The following is a 24,933-nucleotide window of genomic DNA, read 5'->3' as shown; positions in this document are numbered from 1 at the left end:
TCCCCAGGGAAGATGTTGTGAAGTGGATACAGAGCCTCTCTTCATATCACAGAGGGAGTGAGTTAGTGACTGCCGGCTGGGAAGGCAGTCCCAGCATTATTATCTTCCTTGTCCCATTCAGCATCTTGCTTGCTTGTTTTTTTAAATTCATGGTTTAGATGTAGCGTAGGGATGCTTAGCTAGTGTGTAGGTAACAGTTGGAGAGCATAACTAACACTGTAAATGACAGAGCCCAGACTCAGAACCATCAACATCTTTGAATGCTAATTTGAAATCTGTAAGACAAAATGTTAGCAGGATAAATCTGGAATCCAGTGTTTAGTTGAAAACAAAAATTAAGCCATACCAATAGAAGAAAGCTCCACTTACTACTGATTTGTGTAAGAGAATATGAAGTATTTAGTGGACCGCCCACTTATGATCAGCAATACAAAGCTGATAGGAATTCAATCGCTGTTGTTGATGAAGAATAATATGATTAATAATCCATAGTTTTGAGCACTTATGGCATTAATAATTGCATATATTAACTAGTTTAATCCTCCCAACATCCCCAGAGGGAGATTTTGCATTTGAAGGAACAAGATCTCAGGACTAGTAACCTGATCAGTCTTAGAATCAATGATTTGCACAAGGGTTAAACCTGGGTCTTTGCAGGTCTGTGGCTCTGATTAGAGTTCAGTTCAGAAGAGGTGAGATTCGACACACACTGCATCCCTGCACTGACGTTATCTGTGCCATTTCCAGAAGGATGGTGTCTGCAAAGGCCCTGCCCAGGGGCAGACCAGCCAGCCTGTAGAGGAGTTGGGGGGCCTGGTCTGGGCAGGGAGCTGAGGTGTCATTGAGCCTAAGATCCTCATGATGTGCTTCATGAGGCCCTTTGGATGAAAGGTCAAAGACCATCTGTTGGAGCTGCCCGCTTCGTGGGGTCACTATTCTCCAAGACAGTCCTGGAAGAGGCTGGGTAGCCACCAGTCAAGGGAGTGGACGTGACAATTCCTACTCTGAGGGGGAGATTCAAAGCACATCCCAAAACACATTTAGCCCAAGGACCCTCACCCAGCTTTGTGGTTCTAGGTGGTGGGTGGGTGTCAGAGCCCTAAGGTGATCGCTGTGCTTGCCTGGGTGCAGATGGGGTGTGCAACCAGAAGGTGACTGATGGTCGCAGTTCTGTCTGCCTCTTCTGGAGGGTTTTAGAGGGGTATTAGCTGAGTCTGCATTGATGAACACCTGCAGGGAAAACAGGAAAGGCTCTTCGTTGCCAAAGGTGGCTGGGTTTATGGTGGGTGCTTGTGAAATGTCAAATACAGTTAATGAGCTGCATCCACTCATGAGTCTGCTGCTGGTTCTAAACCAGACCTTAGAAATGCAATCTGTCTTTTAGCCACCAGATCCCCAGCTGCTGCCCTAGTGTCCTGGTAGGACATCAGCAGAAAGTCTCGCGTGGCCCAGTCACGGAGGTCCACAATGCAGGGAGATGTTACACTTTCCCCAGCAGCAGCCTCCTGACCTCAGGACATACATGTGTAGCACTGTAGCTTTAGTGGCAAATCCTGACAATCTGGCAGAAGACCCAAGCAGAAGGTGGTGGGAGTGAACTGCTCCATTCAATCTTGTGCTGACCCAGAGCCTCCCCCTTGGGTTCTTCCTCAAGCCTGGAAGAAGACACCTGTTACTCTAGTCTTGGCTTTCACACAAAGCTGGGTCAACCTGCACGGGCAATTTTGCTCCAAGAAAGTGCTCCATCTTCAGCTCCTTCCAGCAAAGCTTCCACTTCTACTCCTGTACCTCCCAGACTCACAACTCCACATCCAGTCTTCCAGCTGTCTCCGGGCACGTAGCTCCTAGGCATCTGCTTCTTCCATTTGTCTTGCAAGTTGAAAACCGAGCCAGCTGCCCTGACCAGGATTTTTCTCTCCTGAAGTTCATTACCTAGAGGAACACCAGCATAAGATTCTAGAAGTCATTGCATTGATTAGGATATGCCTCATTCTGCCTGCCCCCCCCCCCTTTCCTTATCTGGATGTGCTCACCCAGCGCTATCAGTTCTTCCTTTGAAATTTCTCTTGCCACTTCAGCTGTTCTCATTGCAGTAGGCTAGGTGAAAGCTCTTGTTATCTTTCACCTTAATTACTGTCACAGCCTCAAAGCCTCTTTCCCAGCCTTGAGCCCCTTCCCCAGCCAGCAAAATGAGCTCCCCATGCCCTGCTCTGAGTGCCACCCTCCCCTGCTGCCGAAACAGTTGTCAGCTCTGTGGGTCGATGGCAGCTGTGCTTTAGTAACCAAGACCACATCAGCATCGTTCCATCCCAAACACCCCCTTCCCACCACAGTACAGCTGGTCTCCCTCTCCCCACTCACTCACACAGTGCCAGGACAACACAAACTTATCCATTCGAGCTCATCCCAAGTCCTGGTGTTTTTGAAATCCTGACCTTGAATTTTATAGTATCCATAGTACTTGCTTTCTCTAGTCTTCAGAATACCTGCAACCCATGTCAGGTGTTGGCACCTAGTTTAAGACTATCCAGTGTTGGTCGCTTGTTCTCTTATCTCAGAGGTCTGGCAACCCATAAGAGCTTTGTCTTCCATGGTTCCCCAAATTAGCAATGAGAAACAGGAGCTGTAATTGGTGTGTGGAGGCTGAGGATCGGTTGAATTCCCTTGCAGGGGCTGTAGGTCATGTGCAGATTCCTAAATAGCTGCCCTCTTGTGGATCCATGTCTGCCTCAAATGTAGGTGGGTTGCAGAAATGACAAACCTTGCATCCAGACTGAAGATTGTCACTTTCGTATACTGCTGGCCAAACCTGCTAGGGTGCCAAGACTAAAAGCAACTAAAAGCAACCCACTGGGACACCTCTTTGAGAACATCCTATAGGATTCTAGGAGTGCTCCACCAGCCAAAAGGCATCAGGCTCTTCCTGGCACCCCTGAAGTCTCATTATGTTTGTGACATTGACTCTGGACTTCCTGGGAGCACTAGAGTCATGCATGGGAGCTCTCAGTCTTCTTCGTGTAGCTTTTACCCTGCAAACTTCACCTGCTGTTCAGACCTGTCCCTTCTGCAGTACCCTCTGCTCTTCCCTAAGCCCGTGACACTTGCAAATGGTCCAGTTGGCTTTTCCCATCCCCATGCCTCCTCAGGTCTGCAGCATCCACACAATTTGGCCCAGTTGCTTTCCTTCTGAGGACCTCCTGGTACTGCTGCAGACCATCTGACGATGGCCACGAGTTTCCTCTGCTTCAAGAACTACCCCATCCCATGCAGCAGGGCCCCGCCCCCGCCCCACATCCTGAAAGCCATGATTCATATTTCAGATTTGGCGTATCTCCTGAGCTGGTGGTCTCCAGGCTATGACCCTAACTGCAGCACAAGTAGGGTTTTGAGGTTAAAGAGCAAATATGCCTACAGATGAGTTTTTTTAATAGAAAATTAGCAACCGAAAAGATTTTAAAGTTGAAAACTGGTTTTTGTTTTTTTCCTCTGAAGGCATCAGCAGTCAGAACCCTTGATCTATGAGTATCAGCTTTGTGCCAAAGATATGTAACCTGCCATGAAAATAATTGGAAATTGTAAAATATGATAAATATATTGTCAGCATTCATATTAATAATAATAATAATGTGAAGTGTTGTACGGATTATTATGAAATGCCATGCATTATGGGGATATGTTGCATCTGATATTATTACTACCACCACTAATATTTCCCCAACACTCACACTCCAACAGCATCTTCCGAGCCCTGTCTCCGAATGTTTGGCTGAGCCTGAGTCTGCAGCCAACTCGAATCCCTTGCTTGCTGGCTGGTGATTCATTGCACTAAATACCATTTTCCTGATAATTAAAAACTGCTCACTGGCAAGTGGGAGCAGGAACAGGCGGAAGGAGGATTTATGCAGAAACACAAAATGAGCCAAAAGACAAATGACCTGTTCTGCCTAGCTACCGGCATTTTTTTCCCTTCATCGACTTCTGCGAGCTGTGTAGTGGGAGAGGGCACTGGGAGCTGTGTTGTTGCAAGATGAAGTGGACATGGTGGGAGCCATTGCCCACATCCATGCTCTTCTGGTCAGGAACCAGAATCCTGCCCCCAGATGGGGGAGCTGAGCCTGGGCTATCTGCTCAGCCCATCCTATCAGAAAGCACTGAGCTAGGGCCATTTCTTGGGCTGCTATTTCACGTTCTTAGTTTCCTTCCCCCAAACTGTCAGTGCTTTTCTCAATTACAGGGGAAATAAATACAGTCAATGTGCATTCTAAATGGTCATCGCGTCATCAAGTAGCCCCCTCGTAGAGCCCAGGTAGCCACCTTGACCTCTACTGAAGACCTCTGTGATAGCCAAAGCTCCTGGCTCCCAAGGGGCAGCTGTGAGTTTGTGCATGAGCACGCACACACACCCTTCTCAAAGTGTGGGCTTCTTGCACAGAGGTGCACTTCACTGCAGCTTACTAGCCAGAAGGATATGGAGCCCTCTGGAGAGGAGTGCTGTCCCTTGTGTGTGGAAATAGCTGCTTCTCCCAGCTGATTGCAACTGCTCTTTGTAAATCGCATTAACTCAGAATCCCTTCCCATTTGTCCCCATATATGTCTTTCCTTGCAGACCATTCATTACAACACATTCTGGATTGTTTAATTAGTTTTCATGGAAGAGTCCTGTAGGATAGCTTAGCGCACGTCGCTTCAAAGCCCTTGATCTGAAATAGCAACGTAGTTATTTTTAAAGCAACTAATCTAACCCTAAGTGGCTTATATCCCCCACTGCCACCCCACCTTGCTTCCTCTTCCAACCTCCCCAGACACTTCCTAGAAAAATTGACAGATACTGTCCTGAGTCTGCTTGCTAACGAGGCCTCTCTGTGCATCAGGTACTGTGCTGGGAGAGTCCATTGATGTGGGTACTATTCTATCCCCCTTCCTCAGAGGAAACACCTTTCTAAGAGTTGGTATGGACTTAGATTGTATAGGGCTTGTAGAAGCTTTTAGGGTTCTGACCTCCCCCGTGGGCCCCGGCATCTGGCCCCTGACCCCTCTCCTTTGGCCATGCAGAACTCTGGAGATGTTACAGTTTGTTGGCAAAGTCCTGCTGGCCCTGTTTTATTTTCGTTACACTTATCACCTGTTGTTCTATCTCCCTCCCTCCACCACTGTGCAGTGGCTAATGTCTGCCTGCTGGCAGCATCTGTTTTTGTTTTTGGTTTTTTTGTTTCTTTGCCTGAATGTTTTATCTAGTCTTGGTGCCAGTGTGGTCTCCCAGCACCAACACCCACTTAGGCAGCAGGCCAAGCAACCCCCAACCAATGCTGATGGCAGTGAGTAGGGAAATACCTTGTCTCTCCTGACCCTAGAATGAGCAGACTCAGGCTTGTGGTCACCTGCCCTAGCTTCCAGAACTGCTTTGGTGAAACTAAACCTGTGTCAGGGAGCGCCGATGCACCACAGTTTGAGCACATGGCTCCCAGACACTGCCTTTTTGCCCTGTCTTAACTCCTGCTTCACACAGTACTTCTTGGTTTTACCTCCAAGTAAGCCACCTGCTCTTAAAATTAGGCCTCAGGGGAGACCCAAAATAACACCAGAGTGGCCAGGAGGTGCTGCTCCTGGTTATGTGCCAGTTCTTGCTCTCTATGACAAATGAGAAAGCCCAGTTCTTGGTCTCTATTCTCTGTTTGCCCATTGCTAGTGAACTAGAGGTATCTCTTGGACATGCTCATGTGTACACACCACCCTCCCACACCCCTGGGCATTAAAACATGCTCTGTCATGGTGAGGAACTATCTACTTACTTTGTGCAAAGTTGCATCATCCAAGTTTCCAGGGAGCATTCTAGAATGTTCTTAGCCACACTGTAAGCAGGAGGGCAGGACTGGCCGTTATCTAGCAGCTGGAGCAGGATGCCAGGCTGCCTTGGAATATTGAAAATAGTTGCCTATTTCTAGTTCTAGCTCTCTGCTGTATCTTATTCCTGCTTTCGGACTTAAGGTCTAACACTTCTGAGATGTACTTGAGTTGGTGACCAGGGCAGTGCTGGTTTAGGGGAGCTATAGGCCTTTCGGGAGGTTTTGCAGGTGGGAATAGTCAAATCAAAGCGCGAGTGGAGGTCTGTGGGGCAGTGAGAAGAAGCTACAGTGGCTGGAGTGGTGATAGGGTCAAGCCCGGGCTCAGTCTGCCTGCTTTGCACACGGGCCTGGTAGCCCAGCTGTGTTCTGCCGTGACTCTCATGGGAGGCAGAACGAGAGTAACTAATGGAGGGAGGCCTCCTACGCTTCCAAGGATGTGACCGCAGACTATGTTGCCTGGCTTTGGAAGCCCCTGCCTCTGCTACACTTTACCTAATGACACATCAAACATGTTGACAAATTACACTGTGAGTGAAGCCATTCGTTTCTTGGGTTCCATTTACTTGAATGTCCCCTCTTCTCCACTCCTTGAATGTATTTTTTCTGCGATGACAATTCTCTATTTTGTCCCCGTGCACACCTATCTGTCTTACCACTGTGCATGTCAGTGACAAGCTCTATATGCCTTTATGTATTTCTCTCTCGTTCACCATTTTATTCGTTTTTCATACTTCAGTGTGTCTGAAGGCATGGGGGTTCAAAGACCATTTTTCTTTTCATTTCATCTCTTTTTTTTTTCTAAGTAGACTTTGCTCTTTTTCTAATAGAATTTTCTAAACCTTCCTCTTCACATTTCGTCCTCCAGTATTCCGTTGTGGCACTTCCCTTTTGAGGATTTTTTCCTAACAGCAATTCCTTTCTTCTTTCCCTCCCTCCTTCCTCCCTCCCTCCCTCCCTTCCTTCCTCTTTTCTTTCTTTCTTTCCCCCTTTCACAACCTCAGACCGCAGCTGTCAGTTATAACCTTAACTGTGGCCTCCACTCAGGAAACTTGTCAAGTTGATAAATATTGATATCTACCCTACCATTTTCCCACCACTTTTCTGCTAATGCGTTTGTTTGGCATCAATCAGCATCCCTGCCTTCTGTGAGCACCCGGTATGGGAACTGGTCCGATCTGTCACTTAGAAGTAATCTGTTCCACATTTCATCAGGAGCTCAAATAGGGAAGAAAAGATGGAGGAGAAGTAGAGGGCAGAAAACTAGGCAGGAGAGGCCCGGAGGGAGGGAGGTGGGGTGGCTGAGTCAGGCAAGGAGAGCCCAGGAAGGATGCAGCCCCAGGTGTGGCATGTTCCTCCACGCTGGGGCCCACAGCAGAGTTCAGCTAGCACCCTGTCCTCTTTGGGATGTTAACCCTGCTTATCTCCTCCAACAAGGCTCACCAGGCATGAAGATCTACATTGACCCCTTCACTTATGAGGACCCCAACGAGGCTGTCCGGGAGTTTGCCAAGGAGATTGATGTGTCTTTTGTGAAAATCGAAGAGGTCATCGGAGCAGGTATGGCTCTCCCTCCCCGTCACATCTGTCCTCGTGGCATCTACACGTCTTCTTCCCGTTGTTTCCTTCCAGCCTAAGAAACCATCCCTTGGGGAAGACATCCTCTACTTTCTATTTCCTAAGGAGATGAGCCTGGACTGTATGCCCTGCGTGTCTAGGCCAGAGGGAGACCTTTCCTGGGAGTCTTTGGGGGACCTTAGTCATGGTGTTTACGTAGGGTTGTAGAATGATCAGGTGTCGTTTGAGAAGATTCATGAACTGCTCTGCCAATGGGCCCCAAAATGCAGAGAGGACAGAGATGTCGAGAGCATGGTCAGAAAGAATTTGCAGGAAACAACAGCTTCAGAAGATGGATCTGTATGCTACTCCCTGGCCACAATGTCTTCATGGCTTTGGGCCAAGATTACTTGCCAAGCTTTGAGTTCCCCTGTTCCTTTGGGCACGTGTTTAGAGACAAACCTTGCATTGGAAGAGAAATGCAGCCCAGAGCAGAACTATCTGGAATGCAGGAAACCGTGCCTAAGGACTGAACCAGAATTTTCATCTCAGTGACTCAGTGACAGACCCAACCTTATTGTGAAATAAAACCTCCTATGTCAAAACTTCAAATGTCACTGCTTTATAAATGACCTGTTTACTGTCTCTTATGAATCTTCTGAAAGATGTGTCGACTGTGTATCCCCTTCCTTCCTTTTATGTTCTTCCGCAATGTTCTGTGTCTTTTCTTTAATCCGTCTTAGTCACTGTTCAGGCTCTCTTCGCTGATTCACTGTAGCAGTCTTCTTTTGAGCTTCTGGAGCTGAATTGCTTTATTCATATCAATATTTGGAGAGCCACAGAGCTTCCACGCCTGATAATAGTTAGCTCAGTAAACCATGTTTAGTCAAGTGTTGCAGACAGCCACTTCATACATTACTTTTAGAGGGAATGTCACCATCCTTCCATTCACTGCCTCTCTTAATGCGCCCAAGGGTCAAAAAGCCATCTGTGGATTTGGAAGTCACGTTTGGAAGCCTGCCTCACTGGGCCGCCATGTTCATGCTCCGGTTTCCCTCTTGAAGAACTTTGTCCTTAGACACCCTTGAGCATCCCAATGGATGGTGGGTGCTGGGATCTTCCCTGCCAGGACACCTTGACCCCCTCCAGCCAAGCCCTCATTAGTTCCAGCCAGTTGACCAGAACTGGATCCCACAACCTGCTTCCCAGGAATGTTCATTAACGGTGCTGTTGAACCACGACTTTCCCTTCGGTGCTGATCGCTTTTGGTCCCTCCTTAGATGCTGACCTAGTTAAGGCTTGTGCTTTGGAAAGCTGGGCACCAGATAAATTGTGTGTGACTCTCAGGGGCTCACATTTCTCCCATGAACTTAAGCGAGTGCTCTGTGATGGTGGCTGCGCAGGGGAGTAGAGGACTGTCTTTCAGCCTTGCACTCTGTTTGCCCGCGTTATTAATTGCTGTTATGGCTTGCGGTAATGGCGCTAGTGATTTTAATGTTGTTATTTATGTTGTGTCTCAGAGTGATGTGTTGTGGGCTGCGTTTCACCCGGGGAGCACACAGCAGCCCCTCCTGCCTCTGTCGCGAGGGAGGAGCGAGCAGCTCACTTTATGGCCCTGTCGGAGTTAGAGTTTGGAGTGAGCTCACCAACTGCTAGATGCCCATAAAGGGACAATGGATGGTCCCGCTGCACCAGCCACCTTCCATTTGTGGGCAGTGCTTGCTGTCCTGCCTTTGCTCTCTCCGTGACTCCCACTGGTGTGAGGGTGATGCATGGCGCAGTTTCCCGGGTGTCCAGCCCCGTGACTTAGGATTTGGTCAGCTTCCAGAGCAAAACCCTGGGGAGCATGAACTCCCTTTGCACAACCTTAGGCAACTTTAACCTGAGACTCTGCTGCCTGGAGCCATTCTGTCTCCATTTCCTTTCTCCTCTGCCATCACTCTCACTTCTCAACTGACTCCCCTTTGTGCTAGAAGAGCTGGTGTGCAGGTCACATTTAAAAACGGGTGTGTGGGGTGGGATTTATAGCTAGAAATGTTTTTCTTATCCACCTTGGATACTTGGAGCAAGGGGCAAAGGCTGGGCTGCCATGTGGAAAACCCCAAGAGGGATCCCAATTCAGCTTTCCTTCCTCCCTTCCTCCTGGCCTTCGTTTGCACCTCCTCCCTGCCTCCCCCTTTTCCCCGCTGAATACTTCGGCCTGTTGGATATGGAGTTCCAGAGGAAACAGCTCACTCCTTCAAAAGCTGGCAGTCTCTGTCCTGCAGCAGGCCAGACAGTAGCAGTCAGCTGTTTTATACCGTCCACACACAGCCCAGGACACAGAGTGGACTAGTTCAGACGACGAGCCAGCAGAGTCATGCTGGAAAGTGGGAAGAGGAGATGCCTTTGGGCCTCAATCTTCAGGGATGGAAATGAGGAGATAAGTGGAGATTTTGTGGCAATGCGCAGGACAGTGATGGAAAAGGAAGATTCAATGGTTTCAGGAGGACATGCAGGTGTGTCGTTGTCCATCTAATAAAAAGAGCTCCAGGAAGAGAGGAGACCAGGTTTTCCTCCTCACACACATGGTGGTTGTCAGGCAAGTTCAACCTCGTGTGCCAACTCCAGGAGCTGGCTAATGGGCATCTGAGGAACTCTGTTGCAGCAGAGTAGAGTTGGCTGTGATCAATTAGTAATGTTTGCCCTCCAGCCTGGATCAGGAGGTGGTGGAATGTGTGCCATGCCTCCAGTTCCACTGGTTTAGCCATAACCTACTTACCTATCTTGCACAGCTAGGGCTGGAAATCATACCTTAAAACCTACTTTAAATTTATTCTTTAAAAGTTTCATTTCTCATGTAAGCTTGAATTAGTAACTAGAAGCTCTGCCTTCCTTTTCATCCCCTCAAGGCAGTTTGTGACTTCAAAATGCAGCTAAGAAAAAAAAAGTGCAATTGTGTGTGTAGCTTTGCACTGCACATAGCCAACAGCTACCGCTTGAAATACCTGCTAGCAGGTTGGCTATTTCATTTCCAAAAATTGAAAATTCCTTCCTTCTGATTTTATATATAATAGCTGAGGCATTTAATGCTGCTGAACCACTTTTTCTCTCTTCCTCATTTTGTCAAGGAAGATAGAAAAGAGGTATTGGCAAGGACTGAAACTTGTAGGTACTGATGTCAGCGGCTGTCTGCGGGGGAAGCTCTAGAACGGGCTTGAATACCCTCAGCAGAATGTCTTGACGTCACACATGAGCCCCAGCACACACAGCTGGAGCCCTGTACAGTCAGACCCCCAGACCCCCCACATCCTGAGCTTTGAGTCCTGGATGTTCGGATTGGGCTAGAGAATCTGTGTTTGCTGGCAAGTGCCTAGGCGAGGCTGCTGGGCATATCCACGGTTAAGTGAAATGGGCCACTAGACAGACCTGAAGTTAGGGCCTGGATCCTGATCAAGAAAGTAGTTGCTTGGCCATAGGAGAGGGTCAAGGGTCCAGGATCAGCTGCAAAGATGCGCCGGAGTCCAGCCAGGCCACAGTGACGCCGTGCCTGCTGCTGAAAAGAGCCAGGAAGTAAAAAGCCAGCCACCCTCTGACAGCATCCTTTCCTATAAGCCCTGATTTGAAACACTAAGGCGAGTTTCTGATCTATGAAAGCTACTTGTTAGGTATCAGAATGTTCCTCTAAGACAATGGAATAAGCATGACCATGATGTAGGCTCCTATCAGACAAAAATCTTTGGAGTGCAGATCATGGCAAATCAGAGCACATCAAGCCCTGCCCCTACTTGCAGGAAAATGATCTAAAAGCGAAAGGTCTTGAAGATTGTGTTTGCATTGGAAGTCCAAGATGGCAGGGGAGAAGCAGTTTCTCTGACTGTGGGTGGCACAGGGTCTTGGTTTGGTGTTTCGTTTATCACAGTGATATGCCTGCCTCCCTCGAGCCTGGGGAGGTGCTTAGGGGACAGAGACCCCAGACCCAAGCATCTTGGGTGTCCCTGAGGCGTTATGTCCAGTGGCAGGAAGACTTCTCTGTTAGTTCTGGTGGACATGTTCTGGAGCATCCTGGGTCACTCCCTGCAAGTCTCCGAAGGCTGAGCTGCTTTTCTCTCTGCTCTCCCCAGTACCACACCCTTGTCGCACAACTCTGAGCCTTGCCACATCCACTCGCCATCCCGTCTGCTGGAGATCGCCACCTATGCGTGTCTTAGACAGTGTGCCATGTACAGCATACTTCCTTGCAGTTTGCACTCCTGGCAGAAGGCAGGCCAGTGTGTCACTTTTGATTGTACAGCTAAGAGGAAGCAGAGCCCCATGGAGTGAAGGGCCCTGCCAAGGTTGGCTGACTCAGGTGTGGTTCCCAGGTGGACTTGGCACCTGCTCATGGACTCAGTGCCGATCTCCCTCCTACTCACATTCTGGGTCGCTTAATTACAGGGGCAAACACAGCCTCCAAGTGAGAAGTCGGGATTAAGTGACTGCCTGTGTGGTTGGTGCTTTCAAAATCTCCCGGCTTGGAGAATATGAAGTCATTTCTTTCCTAGACAGGAAAGGAGCTATTTTTACAGAATTGCCATTCTTGAAGGCACTGCCAAGCAGCAACCTGGGGGCATCAAAAGCACTGAAGCCGTTGACTACAAAGCCCACCTCACTGTCCCCACGGAAAGCAAACTGTATTGTTCAATGTTTTTAAAAGTTTATTTGTTTATATTGAAGGAGAGAGAGAGAGAAAGAGATTGACTGATTCTACTTGTCTACTTCCCAGATGGCCACAAGGACCAGGGCTAGGTTAGGCTGAAGCGAGGAGCTTCATCCAGCTTCCGTATGTGGGGGGCAAGGGGCTCAAACACTTGGGCTATTTTCCATTACTTCCCCAAGCCGAAGTATTATATCAGTCAGCCACAAAAACGAAACAGTGAGATCACATTTGTCAATTAGGAAAATAATTTGGTTGACATCGTTCTGTGTAGAGGCAGCTTGGCACATCCATGCATTTATTGGTGTGTTTCTTCCTTCTTTTCCAAGGGCTCTTCTTCAAGGTCACCCATGAAACCCACCATGTGTGTAGACCCAGATACAATCTCGGCTTCCCATATGCTGCAGAGCTGACTCCCTGGGGCTCTGGGGCTCTTGGCAATTCACTCGTCTGTTTGAAATATACTTGGTTTGGATCCTGGTTTTCAGTCCACTCCATCTTGACTGTGCCTCCAAGTCAACTGGGCCCCAGGCCTGGCTTGATGGGCCTGTGACCATCATAAAGGCCCAGGGTTCAGAAGGGCCCCTGCTTAGCTGGATGCTCTGCTGGCACAGTCTTGAAGTTCTCCCTGATTTTCTAACCAGGGATTCTGCATTTTTATTTTGCAAATTCTGAAGCTTCCAGGACTCCCATGTGAGAACAAAAGCTGGAAGGCTTGAGCCATCCTCTGCTGCTTTCTCAGGTCGTAAGCAGAGAACTGGATCATACGTGGAGTAGCCAGGACTCAAACTGGTGCCCATATGGGATGCCAGTGCTTGCAGGCAGATGATTAGCTAATTGAGCCATTGTGCCAGCCCCCAGCAGTTCCTTTTGTCATGCTCTTGCCACACTGATTTGCTATGACAGTCACTACATGGGAGCTGTAGGTGCTGAACAGTGTGGGGAGAATGGTCTCTGAATTGAGACTTCCCATCCACCAGCTGCATTCCCTGTGGCACTGCCAACCGAGCCATGGTGACCTTGTGGCAGTGTGATGGGCAACATGATGGTCATGCACAACAAGCCTGCCTGTCACTCATAGTCATGTGACATGGGTCTTGTTTGCTGAGTGCCTCAGTTTTCTGTCAGATTGGCATGATAGGATCCAGTTCAAAGGGGTGAGTGGGATACATTGCGTGAAGTGCCTAGCATAGTAGCTGGCACATGGTAGGGAGCCTGTGAGTAGTATTTGTGTAGCATCTCCTCCAAGAAGAAAAATAGGCATACCCTTTCCTCAGTGCTCAATTATGTCTATTTCAAGAAAAAAAGTTGAAGTCATTGTTGTGACAATGAGAAAGAAAATTTGTGGTGTACTTGCTAATATGATACTAGTTGCATAACACTAATCAGTGCACTGACCAAGTATGCACTCTGCATAGCTATCGAATATCTATTAGAGCAAAGAGTCCTAGGAATGAATGACATACATGTGCACCGATATATAGAAATACAGATTTATGTCCACATATGTGAGTGTAACACATAAGTGTCAGGTTCATATCTCCTGGTACTTTTCTTTAAATCTTGCTCATTTTAGCTACCAGTGTAATGCTTATTATAACGTTCAAACAGAAAGTTACTAAATTAAGTATACTAATCTCTACTTCTCCCCTCACACTCCCATCATTCTAGTGTCACCATTTTTAAAAATAATTTGAGGTTAAAAATAAATTTGATAAGATTTCCCATAATTTTTTCTTTTGCACGCATGCACAGGCACACACACACCAGATGGGCACATACTGCATATCCTATCTTATCACTTGCTTCTCTTCACTTAACAATGCAATGTGGACTTTTCTTGAAGTCAGTCCACACCCTCTGATATTAGTTTGCAATAGCTTTTGGCGTTTTGCAAGGGGAATGTGCTGTTTTTCAGCCATTCCCAGGTTCGGGTGATGCACTGTTTGTAGATGGTACTGTTTCGGTAATCGTTCATGAACACGCACATTTATATACTAGTCCTTCCACTTCCTTTGGATATGCTGCTGCTCAACTCTGGCAGCTTCTCACCCAAGAGTGGGCGGGGCAAGGTGATGAGTGTGATGTGCTGTTTGATTGCTATGCTTGTCACGTTCCAGGCACCACAGTGGAAGCGTAAGCTGCAAATGTAGAAGAGACTGTCTGACCTCAGTTGGTTCATCAGAATAGCATGCGATCAATGTCACTGTCAATATTACAAGGAACACCTATCTTCATGTTAGGTCCAGGCTGAAATATTCCTCCTGGTACTTAAAGCAACCACTTCTCCAGCCCCACGTGCCATCAGGCTCAGTGCTCTGGAGCAGTTATGTGCCAAATCCTTTTCAAGCAGCTTCTTCTAATCTCCTTTTGTGGAGGAAAACAGAAGGAGCGCCCAGGAAGCCACAGGGGCCATGTTAGCTTGTCTTTCTAATGCGGCCAGTAATTTATCTGATTGCTCACAGTTGGCACCATCGTTTTATTTCAGAAGCTAAAAGAGAAAAAAAGAAAGTTTCCCCAGCAGAAATCCACATTTCTCTTGTCAGGCCTTTGACACACACAGCAGCGATGCACTTGAGAGCAGATACTTAACTTCCTCACGTGAGAAGCGTTGGAAGTTACAAAACCAAGCTAAATCGTAAAATCACTTTCAAAAGCACGTTAAACAGAATTCAGCACTTTCCCTTTTTTTAGGCACCTATGAGATAATGTCACCAGAATTGTTTTTACTGTTGGTGATTTTGCTGTGGGAATGTTTCAGTGCTGTGGCACGTGCAGGTACTGCTTGGAGAAGTGCCTTGCCTGTCCGTGGCCGGCAGTGTGGTTAGCAGTGAGCTCCAGCTGTGGTGCCTCGGGGGCTGCCTCAGTTTCTCCAAAGAGGCTCCCAGCCAGGGACGGGTCAGGGCCCGCACAGTTGTTTCCGGATCAGTAGCCCTTTGCTTTGGGACTTGTTGCTGGGTTGGCTGAGACTTTACAGGATGATCTGCTGGATAATCTAGGGCCCTCCGGGTGCGGCCCGGTCCTCTTTCCCCTGTGACCTTCCAAAAATGATATTCTTCCTTTCCCAGATCCTCAGTGTCTGCTTTCCACAGGACTTGGCAGACCCCACTGCTTTCAGAGCAGTGTGGGGGCGTCAACAGCATACATCTCCTACTGGGCCCAGATGCTCAAATACATCCTCATCCCCTGGACGCTCTGGAGCCAGCATCAGCTACAAATGAGTTATGACTGCGCCAAAGTGAAGCTGACCATTTCGATTACTCAGCTGGGACCCAAATGAAAAATTAAACAGGGGGAAAACAAACCCATAAGTTTGTAGATTTGGAAATTGCACTCTGGTTATCCAAGTTATTTCTAAGAGCCTACGTAAGGAATGTATTTTAGTATTTCTTTTGTGTTTGCCACGAACTGATTAGCGCCAAGACATTGTAGTTACGATGAAAGAACATTGTTTGAATTTCTGCCACCTTAATCACAATCCCACTCTGAGCACCATTGTTCTTGACAAGATGCCTCCCCTTGTGGTCCATAGGCTGCAAGGGAAGAGAATAATCATTGCATTCTTGCTGTTGCAGGAGAATTTGGAGAGGTGTACAAGGGGCGCTTAAAACTGCCAGGCAAGAGGGAAATCTCCGTGGCTATCAAAACGCTGAAGGCTGGGTACTCAGAGAAGCAACGCCGGGACTTCCTGAGCGAGGCCAGCATCATGGGCCAGTTCGACCATCCCAACATCATTCGCCTGGAGGGCGTGGTCACCAAGAGTCGGCCTGTCATGATCATCACAGAGTTCATGGAGAATGGAGCTCTGGACTCCTTCCTCAGGGTGAGAGCAGCTCAGGGGGCATGCATGATGTTAGAATGCACGCTGGCTGGCTGGGGAGAAAGGTCCCGTGAGGACAACCCACATGGTGGACTCGCCTGATCCAGTAGGGGCTGGCATGAGAGACGTAAGCAGGGTTAGCTGAGGCCTGCTGCTGACAGAACAAAGAGCTTGTGTGTCCTCAGGAGCAGGGCATGCAGCAGGCGTTGGTGAATGATGGCTGGACAAACCAAACGAGTGGGATGTGGGGAGAGGGCCTTTGGCACTTGGGTGAGTCACAGAGGCAGCTCCGTAGCCCGTGTGACTCACACAGATGCCGTCTCTACCTCTCACCAGCACTGCCACACACACATCCCCTCCACATGCACACATCTAGCTGGCTATCATCACTTGCAGTTCTGAGAGAAGCAGGTTGCTATTTTCTGATACCTGCACCACCTGTCCTACCAGGAGGTACTTCTGGGCAGGGAAAGGGAAGACTGAGTCACAGCCATCCATCCTCACCCATCTTTCTGGAGTTGATTAAGGCTTGTGACTCGCCACCCAGCCTGTAGCAGAGAGAAAAGTCTCTCCAGCCCTATTGGCTGGGAGGTATATACAAAGATCAAGATCAAAGCATGCCCTACTTTTGTTTCTGAAGGGTGTCCCTGAGCCACACAGAAAGAGAATGAGTGAGAATGGCCAAAGTGTTGCTGTCTGGGGGTGGAACCTAGCTTGGGGGTAGCATCTAACTCAAACCAGGAGGAAACATACAAAAGTAAGTGGAGTCTTGCAAGCAAGGACTTCAGTGTTCTTCAGCAGGAAGCAGGCTGTACGCCTCACCAGAGCCACCCAGCAACAGCAGTGGTTGCTGAGCAAAGGGCATCCCCACAATGGATCATTGACTTGTCAGTGGGTGACAACTCTGGCCAGGCCCTGGGCTGGACACTGGGCCTACAGCGATGAAAGGGGCATTGCGCCAATGCTGAGTCACAAATCCCTCCAAACATCAGTGACCCAGCACAACAACAATAGCTTGTTTTGTTCATGAATTGGCGAATACAGCAGGCTTCCATGGGGAATCTGTGTTCTGTGGAGTCAGCTGGAGCTGATTAAGGAGTGCAACTGGAATGGCCCAAAGCTTTGTCCACATGTGTATCTGGTGGCTGCCACTGCGTGTCCCTCAGGCCTCTTGGACTTTTTCAAGCTGGGTCCTAAGAACAAGCATTCCAAGAGAATACAGTGGGAGTTACATCACCTTGGGGACCTTGTCTCTGAAGTCAGTGTTGTGGTCATCACAGAGACAGCCCCAAACAGACTCAAGGAGACAAAAACAGTTCCACATGTGAACGGGACAGCAGCAACCCAATGCCTCCTTGTATGCAAGAGACCAGAGACATCGCTTCTCACTTGTGTGTGGCAGAGATGACAACGGGCACAGGTGTGGTCCCGGCTCTTGAAGACTTGAGTGACCAAAGCCTCTAGTGATCACCTGCCTCTGTTAGATTTTTTGCTTCCATGAGTGGAGCACAGACATACCACAACCAAAAGGACTTAGCTCTTTTGGGGGAAGCCTGGACAGATGTCAAAGCGAAGGGAGAAGTTATCTGATGCTGAAGAATGAGGAATTTGCCAAACACGTGGGAACACAAACAGCCCAGCCCTGCACTGTGTTGAAGCCATGGGAAGCATGGCCTGCTTGGTTGTCTGTGAACAGCTAGGTGCAGGCTGGAGCACCCGAGAGCAGAGCGCCGGGGCTGCAGTGTGGAAAGTGAGAGGGAAGCAGCACTTCATGCCCCTGAAGCTTCCTTCACGGAGCAGCTCACACTGTGGCCTTGCTGAGTCACCTGGCCATAGCGTGTTCGCTCTGGGGATAGGACAGCTAAGAGGGGCCTGTATGCTTTGCCTGGTAGAGCTCAATCGAGGGTAAAAGGAGGAAAATGCCTTATCCCCTGAAACCCTAGAACCTTGTATAGTAAGCACCTACTGAGTGTTGGTTGAATGAAATACAGGAAGAATTATTTCTGAAACAGGATGTTAGTGAGTAGCAGGAGAGAGCCGGTCATCCTGGGTGGCCCTGATCTCTCGGGGCTGTTCACGACACTGTGCAAGACGTGGTTTCTGCTCTCCCGGAGGCATTCATCTGGGATCAGAGATCTCATGGAAGCATTTGAATAAACATGAAAAAAAGGAAGTACTAGGAGAAAAAAATACCCGTTGGACCCACCCTGAAGATTTTCGGGAGTTGTGTCTCTACCACAAGTCTCCTGGTTTTCTCTCACTGGAGTCACACAAGGTTGAAGCGCTGGGAGCAAACTCCCTTCCTGATACGTTCAAGCAAATCAGGAGATTCATTTCTACTTCTCAAAAACCTACAAACGTGAAAACCCCGGGCCAACGTAGTTCCTCCTAGGCACTTGTTCCCATTCAGTGCCCGGGACACAGAGGTGTGCTGGCCGCCATGTGTTCCATGCTGGCAAGGCTCTGCTTGCAGCAGCAGGACATCTGGGAGCAAGAAAGGAGCATGGGAAAGCGGGGAAGGCTTGGCGAGAGACCGGAGTGGTGAGAGTGGCCGGTGCAGGAGGAGAGAGGGGGAAATGAAGCGTTTCTGACTCCTCACACGGCATGGAGGCAGGTAATCTATAAATCTAATTTCAGCCTTCCTACCAAACCCTGGAGCAGAGCAACATTAATTGATGTATCTGCTGCTTGATAAAATTGAAAAAATAGGTCATCAGTTCAGTTCTGCAGGGTCCATCTGCTGGGAAAGAGGATAATTTTAGGATCACTCTTCAGAGAAGAAAGGAAAGGGGTTACTCCTCAATTTGTGCAACTGTTTCCTCTGCTCCAACTCTTCCGTTCCCGATGGATGGAGCAGCTGTGGAGAGTGGCCGTGGCGCCAGCCTGGGTCAGAGCATCGGGGAGTCCATCAACACGTCAGATGCAGCTGCTCACCAGCCACTTATGTTCTCATACAGCAGGAGTCAGAGACCCGACAGCCCGGAGGGATTGGAAACACAGCTATTTCTGGATCATGCATTCAGCAAGTGGTTTGTGGAGATCCATATTTCTGCAAATGACTGAGCCATGCATGACGTGGCATGCAAACCCATAATTAAATACTTCCTTTCAGCGCTTATACCCAAGGGATGCAATCTGGTGGCTTCTCTTTTATCATCAGAATAACTCAGGAAGCCCGAATCCATGCCCCGCATGCCTTCACGGAGCAGTTCAACAGACTCCCTAGCTCTTCTCACCCAAGGCTTGGCCCCATGGTTGCTGCCACGGCGTTTGCAGATGGCCGTATCTGTGAGATTCTTGGAAGAAGTCACTGAGTCATGTCAAATGAGGACATGTCTCATCCAGGCAACTCGTGCATGGGGTCAGAAACCCGATGTCAGATTAGAAGTCCTGAGTGAAGATTTTTCACAAGCCTGTGCTGTGAGGCTGTGACTCCATTTCCCAATCCATAAACTACATGCATTAAGCTGAGTGCGCTTTGAAGCTCTTTCTCAAGTTAAAAATCTCTGAATCGTTGCCTTCAAATAAATCAAATCAGAATTTCATTTCCAGAAGTGGCATTGTCAGTTAGAGTGGAAAGACCAAGTCCTTCGTGCCTAGTCTAAGGACCAGCAATAACTTCAATGCCTTTACCCCCACCCCTCAAAAAAGGAAGAAAGTTGAAATCGCTCCACCCAGGTCTGTGTTTCCTCTCTGGACTTTTACCATATGCTTGACACAGAGCCAAGTTTTTCCCCAGAGTCACTAAGAAATCTCAGTGGAGTCTTTTGTTGTTGCTGTTGCTCTTAACTTGCTTATTTTGTGTGTTGATTTTCATATCTGGATTTTCTTCTTGTGGAGTTGTACCAGAACTGAGCAGTTCTTGCTCAGTTGAGTATGTCCATTTTTTAAGAAAATATTTATTTTACTTACTTGGAAGACACACACACACACACACACAGAGAGAGAGAGAGAGAGAGAGAGAGAGAGAGAGAGAGAGATAGACAAAGATCTCCCACCTGCTGGTTCATTCTGAATTCCCACAACAGCCAGGACTGGGGCAGGCCAAAATCAGGGAGCCGAAACATCATCCCAGTCTTCCATGTAATGTAAGTTGTCACCTGCTGCTTCCCAGGGAGCTGGGATCAGCAGCAGCGTGGGGACTCACTCGGTATGGGTGTGCACATCCATATTGGTGTCTTCACTGCTGTGCCACATGCCTACCCCTGTCTCCATCTTCAGGTTTCAACAAGATGATGAATTCAACAGACATGACCTTGCCTGTGGTGAGCATGTGGCTCCCCTGCAGATCCTGAAGCAACTTCACTGTCCATTGCAGAATCGGCATGTTCCCATGGCAAAGGCACTTGGGCAAGAGTTCACCATTCATGGCTCTTCTCCCAGCAAAGCTTGTACACAGCCCCCTACAGCACACAGTGCTGGAGCCAGGGCAGTGGAGGCGGAATTTGCTGTTCTGGTCTTGAATTCCACATCATGGCTCAAAACCACACAGAATGAACGCTAGTCATATGAACTTTCTGGATCCCCTTTTATCTTGTCTGCAAAAATACTGTACTATTGCCTATCTTGCCTACTGCGTCAGATCAGTTTTAGGGATCCAAACCTTCTCCAGAGTTATAGCTTGCCATTCAAAACTCAAGTAATGAGGGGGGAACCCCAAGGTTTGTTCATTAACTTCAGGCCTGCATCATTAAGTCTCAATCATCTACTCCTACAGTTGGGTGACTGAGTGAAGAATAGTACAGTTTTATACTTGTTACCTGCTCAGCTCCCAAAGCATCGTGAACTGAGCAATGATCCTAAAATACCTCTCTCCATACCCAGGAAGCCAGGAGGAGGACGGAATTCCAGCCTCAGGTATGCTCGACGTCTCTCTCCATATCCCACTCTGGCACAGAGGAGAGCTCAGTTGGGAGACATTCTGGCTGGCTGGTGAGAGCGGGAATCGTTATCGCCATCTTAGTATCCACAGGACACTGAGATAAACTCTTCACATGTGGAATCTCACTGAACCTTGCCATAGCCCTTGGAAGAATGGGCCTGATGTTCTCATTTTCCAGATAGAGAGGTTACATAAGGTGCTCAAGCAAAGCCTGAATCCAAGCTGGGGTTTGGGGCTCCAAAGCCTGCAGCTTTAATCATGTGTTGGCCTCTACTGACCACAGAAATGATAAAGGTGGCTTTTCTAAAGTTTGAAGCAGACCATGTGACAAAGCAGCCCTAGGAAGGCATTGTTGCCCAAAACAGATACATACATGCAAGGGACAGTGTTGTGGTGCCACAGGTAAGGTAACTGCCTGTGATACCAGTATCCCAGGTGGGCACTAGCTCATGTCCCAGTTGTTCTACTTTTGATCCAGCTCTCTGATAATGCAACTGGGAAAACATCAGAGGATGGCCCAAGTACTTGGATCCTACGCCCATGTGGGAGACCCAGAAAAAGCTCCTGGCTTCAGCCTGGCCCAGTGCCAGCTGTTGGGGCCATCTAGAGAGTGAATCAGCAGACGGAACACCTTTCTCTGTTTATCCTCCTCTCTGTAGCTTTGACTTTCAAAATAAATATATACATCTTTTAAAAAAAGAAAAAGAAATGTTGATCCATTGGTGTGTGCACTTCGAGCAGTGCTCTGTTCAGAACTGTTTGCAGTCACCAGTGTGTGCTCCCCGGAATGCCAGCTTCCTTAGGGAGGTATCTGTTTTTAACCATGTTGTTGTCTCCACTTACAGTGGGGAAATAACAAGCTGAATGGAAGAAAACACAACCAGTGTGACTCGCAGCTGAGATACATTTTTTTGGTGACTGCCAGAAGTTACTTGACAACTTTCTGAAATCTGTAGCGAGCTAGTTGGAGGATCTGTGTGGGGCTGGCGCAAGCCTGGCTAGCTTCTCCAGAAGGTGTTGATTGAAGTTCATTAGCAAGAAAGGTACTTTACATCATTTACTGCACAACCAGCTCTCGCAGTTAGGCAACATGGGCCGGGTACCAGAGTTTCAAGAAAGCATTTTTGCACTTTCTTTAGGAGTGGTCAGAAGCAAATGCTCTGGGGGAAGTCGTTCTGAGCAAGCTGGAGGGTATTAAGCTTGGAAGTTAGAAATCGTCTGGGGCCTGGGATGTGCCAAACCCAGTGCATTGGGGGAAGCGTCTGTGTGGTCCTCTGACTGACTGGGAGACCATCCTTGGGGCGTGGATGCAGCCTTGCAACCTTGCATGAGGAACTGTCTTCAGCCATTCATACTGTCAGTGTTAAACACTGATCACAGGTGTTTTCTCTAATAAACAGTCCTTTTGAAAAAGTCTTTCGTTTCTTCTTGTTTTTGGCATAGAGAATGCTTTTTGCTAGAAGCCATGCATACATGACCTATCTCCATGGAGATAATATACTTGGGTGTGATGTGTAAGTTTCACATATAGCAGATGCTCAGATAGGAGCCCTGCATACCACATACGCTTTCTGCATGTCACATGTGCACCCTGGGGCAGAAGGTTGGCTGACTTACCTGGTGCCTGAGTTCTGTAACTAGACCAATCCCCTGGGTGTTCTGCTTCCTCCTACCTTGCCTCCACCTGGAGCATTCTGGTTCCTGGGCAGAGCTCTACTCAGAGAAACCAAACTGTGGCCCTTTGGGGAGCATCTGCGGCTGGTCTGGCAGCATGATCCAGGTTCCACTGATGTAGCCAGCAAACATGGATCCGAAGTCTGGGAGAGAAGTCCAGCTTTGTTCTTGGGAGCCTCTATTGTCTCACCAAGGAGGGAGGGCATCCACTCAAGAGACACAACCCCCTGGGACTAGAGAGAGGGTAATACTTCAGGGTGGCTTGCAAGGCGGCAGCCACAGCTGCCATTCACAGGGAGGGCCGCACTGGCAGAGACATACTAGTCATTCATTCAGTTGTGCCAATTGAGGGCTCTTCCACCTATGTACATTAAAATTCTCAACCCTGATAATACTGCAGTGGCCGAAAGAGACAGGGTTCTTGCCATTGAGGTTTTTGGGTCAAGGACACATATGGACACCTGCACATACACACAGGCAAAATTGGAACTTGTGATAGGCGCTCAAAAGAAAAGGGAGCACCTGTTCTAGAAGAGTCCTAGCTGGTGCTCATTACACAATCATGTTTGGGGAAGGGTTTGTTGAGGGAGTGGTCTCTCCATAAAAGTGACATTCAAGCAGAGACCTGGAAGAAAGGTAGCTGTTGGAATTATCTGTGTTAGGCCCCTGAGGCAGGAGGAAAGATGTCCACCACTGTGACCATTGCGTGTGAGTGGGAGGACGTGGCCTAAGGTGAGGCAGCAGTTAATCCCAGGGTATCACATGAGCCACACTGAGGAGTTCAAGATTTCCCTCCCTGCATTGGGAGACTGTTAGAGTTTTAAGTCAGGGAGTGACATGGCCTGATTTATGTCTTTAAAGGATGACTCCGGCTGCCGTGGAGAGGGCGGATTGTAGGGGGCACACCCAAGAGGCTGTTGCAGGTGATGGATGACAGGACTTGGCTGCAATGGTGACAGTGTGAGAGGGAGAGGAGTGGATGGATTGGAGATGCAATCTGGAGATTAAAGCAACAGGACTTGGCCAGGAAGACAGCAGAGCACTCAAGAAAAGATGTGGGGGGGAGAGGGCAATAGCACACAGGGGCAACATGCTGACTGTGACCCTGACTAAGGAAGGTGAGCCACAGATCATGGTGCTCACTGTTTACCTGCTGATGCCTGTCCTGACCCAGATGCCTGTGTCTCACTACAGCAAAACGACGGGCAGTTCACGGTGATCCAGCTGGTGGGCATGCTTAGGGGCATTGCTGCAGGCATGAAGTACCTGGCTGAGATGAACTATGTGCACCGGGACCTGGCTGCGAGGAACATCCTGGTCAATAGCAACCTGGTGTGCAAGGTGTCTGACTTCGGCCTCTCCCGCTACCTCCAAGACGACACCTCAGACCCCACCTACACCAGCTCCCTGGTGAGTCTTCCTTGGGATCCTCAGATTCAAAAGTAAAAGATGGCAGCATGTGGCTGGAGACCTGCTACAGGTCACACCAAGGGGACCGGGGATGGATTGATCTCTTCACGGAGGGGGGCGCAGGGCCGGAGAAGACATGAGCCACAATGCCATCCAGCCAGTGAAAATGAAGCAACTGATTGGCCAGACAAACATTTGGGTAGATTATCAGGAAGGTTGGTGTGTTCTTTAAAGCCATGGTTTCCCTTTGCCAGTGGGAAGAGGAAATTTAGGAACAGAATCCGAAGTATGGTAGATGGTGGCCCTGGTGATGTGTGTCAGCAGGGAGCAAGCTCCAGCCAGGCATGGAGCCTTCAGCTCCAAGTCAGGCTGGGCAGTGTGTCACCAGATAAATTCCTGGTCCCCCTGCCTTCCTTGCAGACTTCTGTGAGTACCACCTGTGTGATGAGTGCTCTTGCATATGTATTTCCTGTCCTGTCTGCTCCACATCCTGAGCTGCTCTAATCATCTGTTACCAAATGCCTGGCTCACACAGTTCATTTAGAACGTTAGTGAGTCTAAAATGGAACTCTGACTTACTCTTGCAGTCTACCCCGGCCCACTCTCCATCTCACCAGTTGGAAACTTCCCTCTAAGGACTGGAGACTGGAATCACCCTGGGCTTCTTCCTGTTCTCCCCAGCCATGCCTCATCCCTGGGCACCTCGTACAGATGCCTGGAAAATCGATCCTTTTCTAATTCCACTGCACCACTGCTTTTGTAATGCTTTGTCATAGCAGCTTCCACACGAGAGCCCCCAGTCTCCTTCTGTCTCCTGGTATCCATTTCCAGTGCAGCCAGAGTGATTGATATACCTGTTTGCTGGCCTACCTATCCATCTTCTTTAAAAAGTAATACATGGTTATTATAAAAACCAAAACCGTACAGAAAAGTAAAAGATGAAGAACAATAAATAAACTACAATTCCCCCGGGGCATGAGTTGATCACTTCTTTTATAAAGGACAGTCTGGCAAATATTTTTAGACTGCTGATCAAGAGACAACATTGAGGATTGTATATAATTGTTTTTAAGAT

General features: G+C 48.5%; 1 protein-coding gene across 2 annotated transcripts in view; it reads left to right on the top strand.

The window, feature by feature from the left end:
- Positions 1-24,933, top strand: part of EPHB1 (EPH receptor B1) — a 357,658-nt gene that overhangs the window by 294,986 nt on the left and 37,739 nt on the right. For both annotated transcript variants that reach the window (XM_004588331.3, XM_058657114.1), the window contains exons 10-12: positions 7,278-7,400; positions 15,648-15,895; positions 23,643-23,858. In XM_004588331.3, the coding sequence (XP_004588388.1) occupies positions 7,278-7,400; positions 15,648-15,895; positions 23,643-23,858 (587 nt within the window). The remainder of the gene's footprint in view (positions 1-7,277; positions 7,401-15,647; positions 15,896-23,642; positions 23,859-24,933) is intronic.

The sequence above is a fragment of the Ochotona princeps genome, chromosome 30, assembly GCF_030435755.1.
Source record: "Ochotona princeps isolate mOchPri1 chromosome 30, mOchPri1.hap1, whole genome shotgun sequence".
Lineage (NCBI taxonomy): Eukaryota > Metazoa > Chordata > Mammalia > Lagomorpha > Ochotonidae > Ochotona > Ochotona princeps.
Note: the sequence above shows the minus strand (reverse complement) of the source record. Positions and strands in the feature narration are given on the sequence as shown.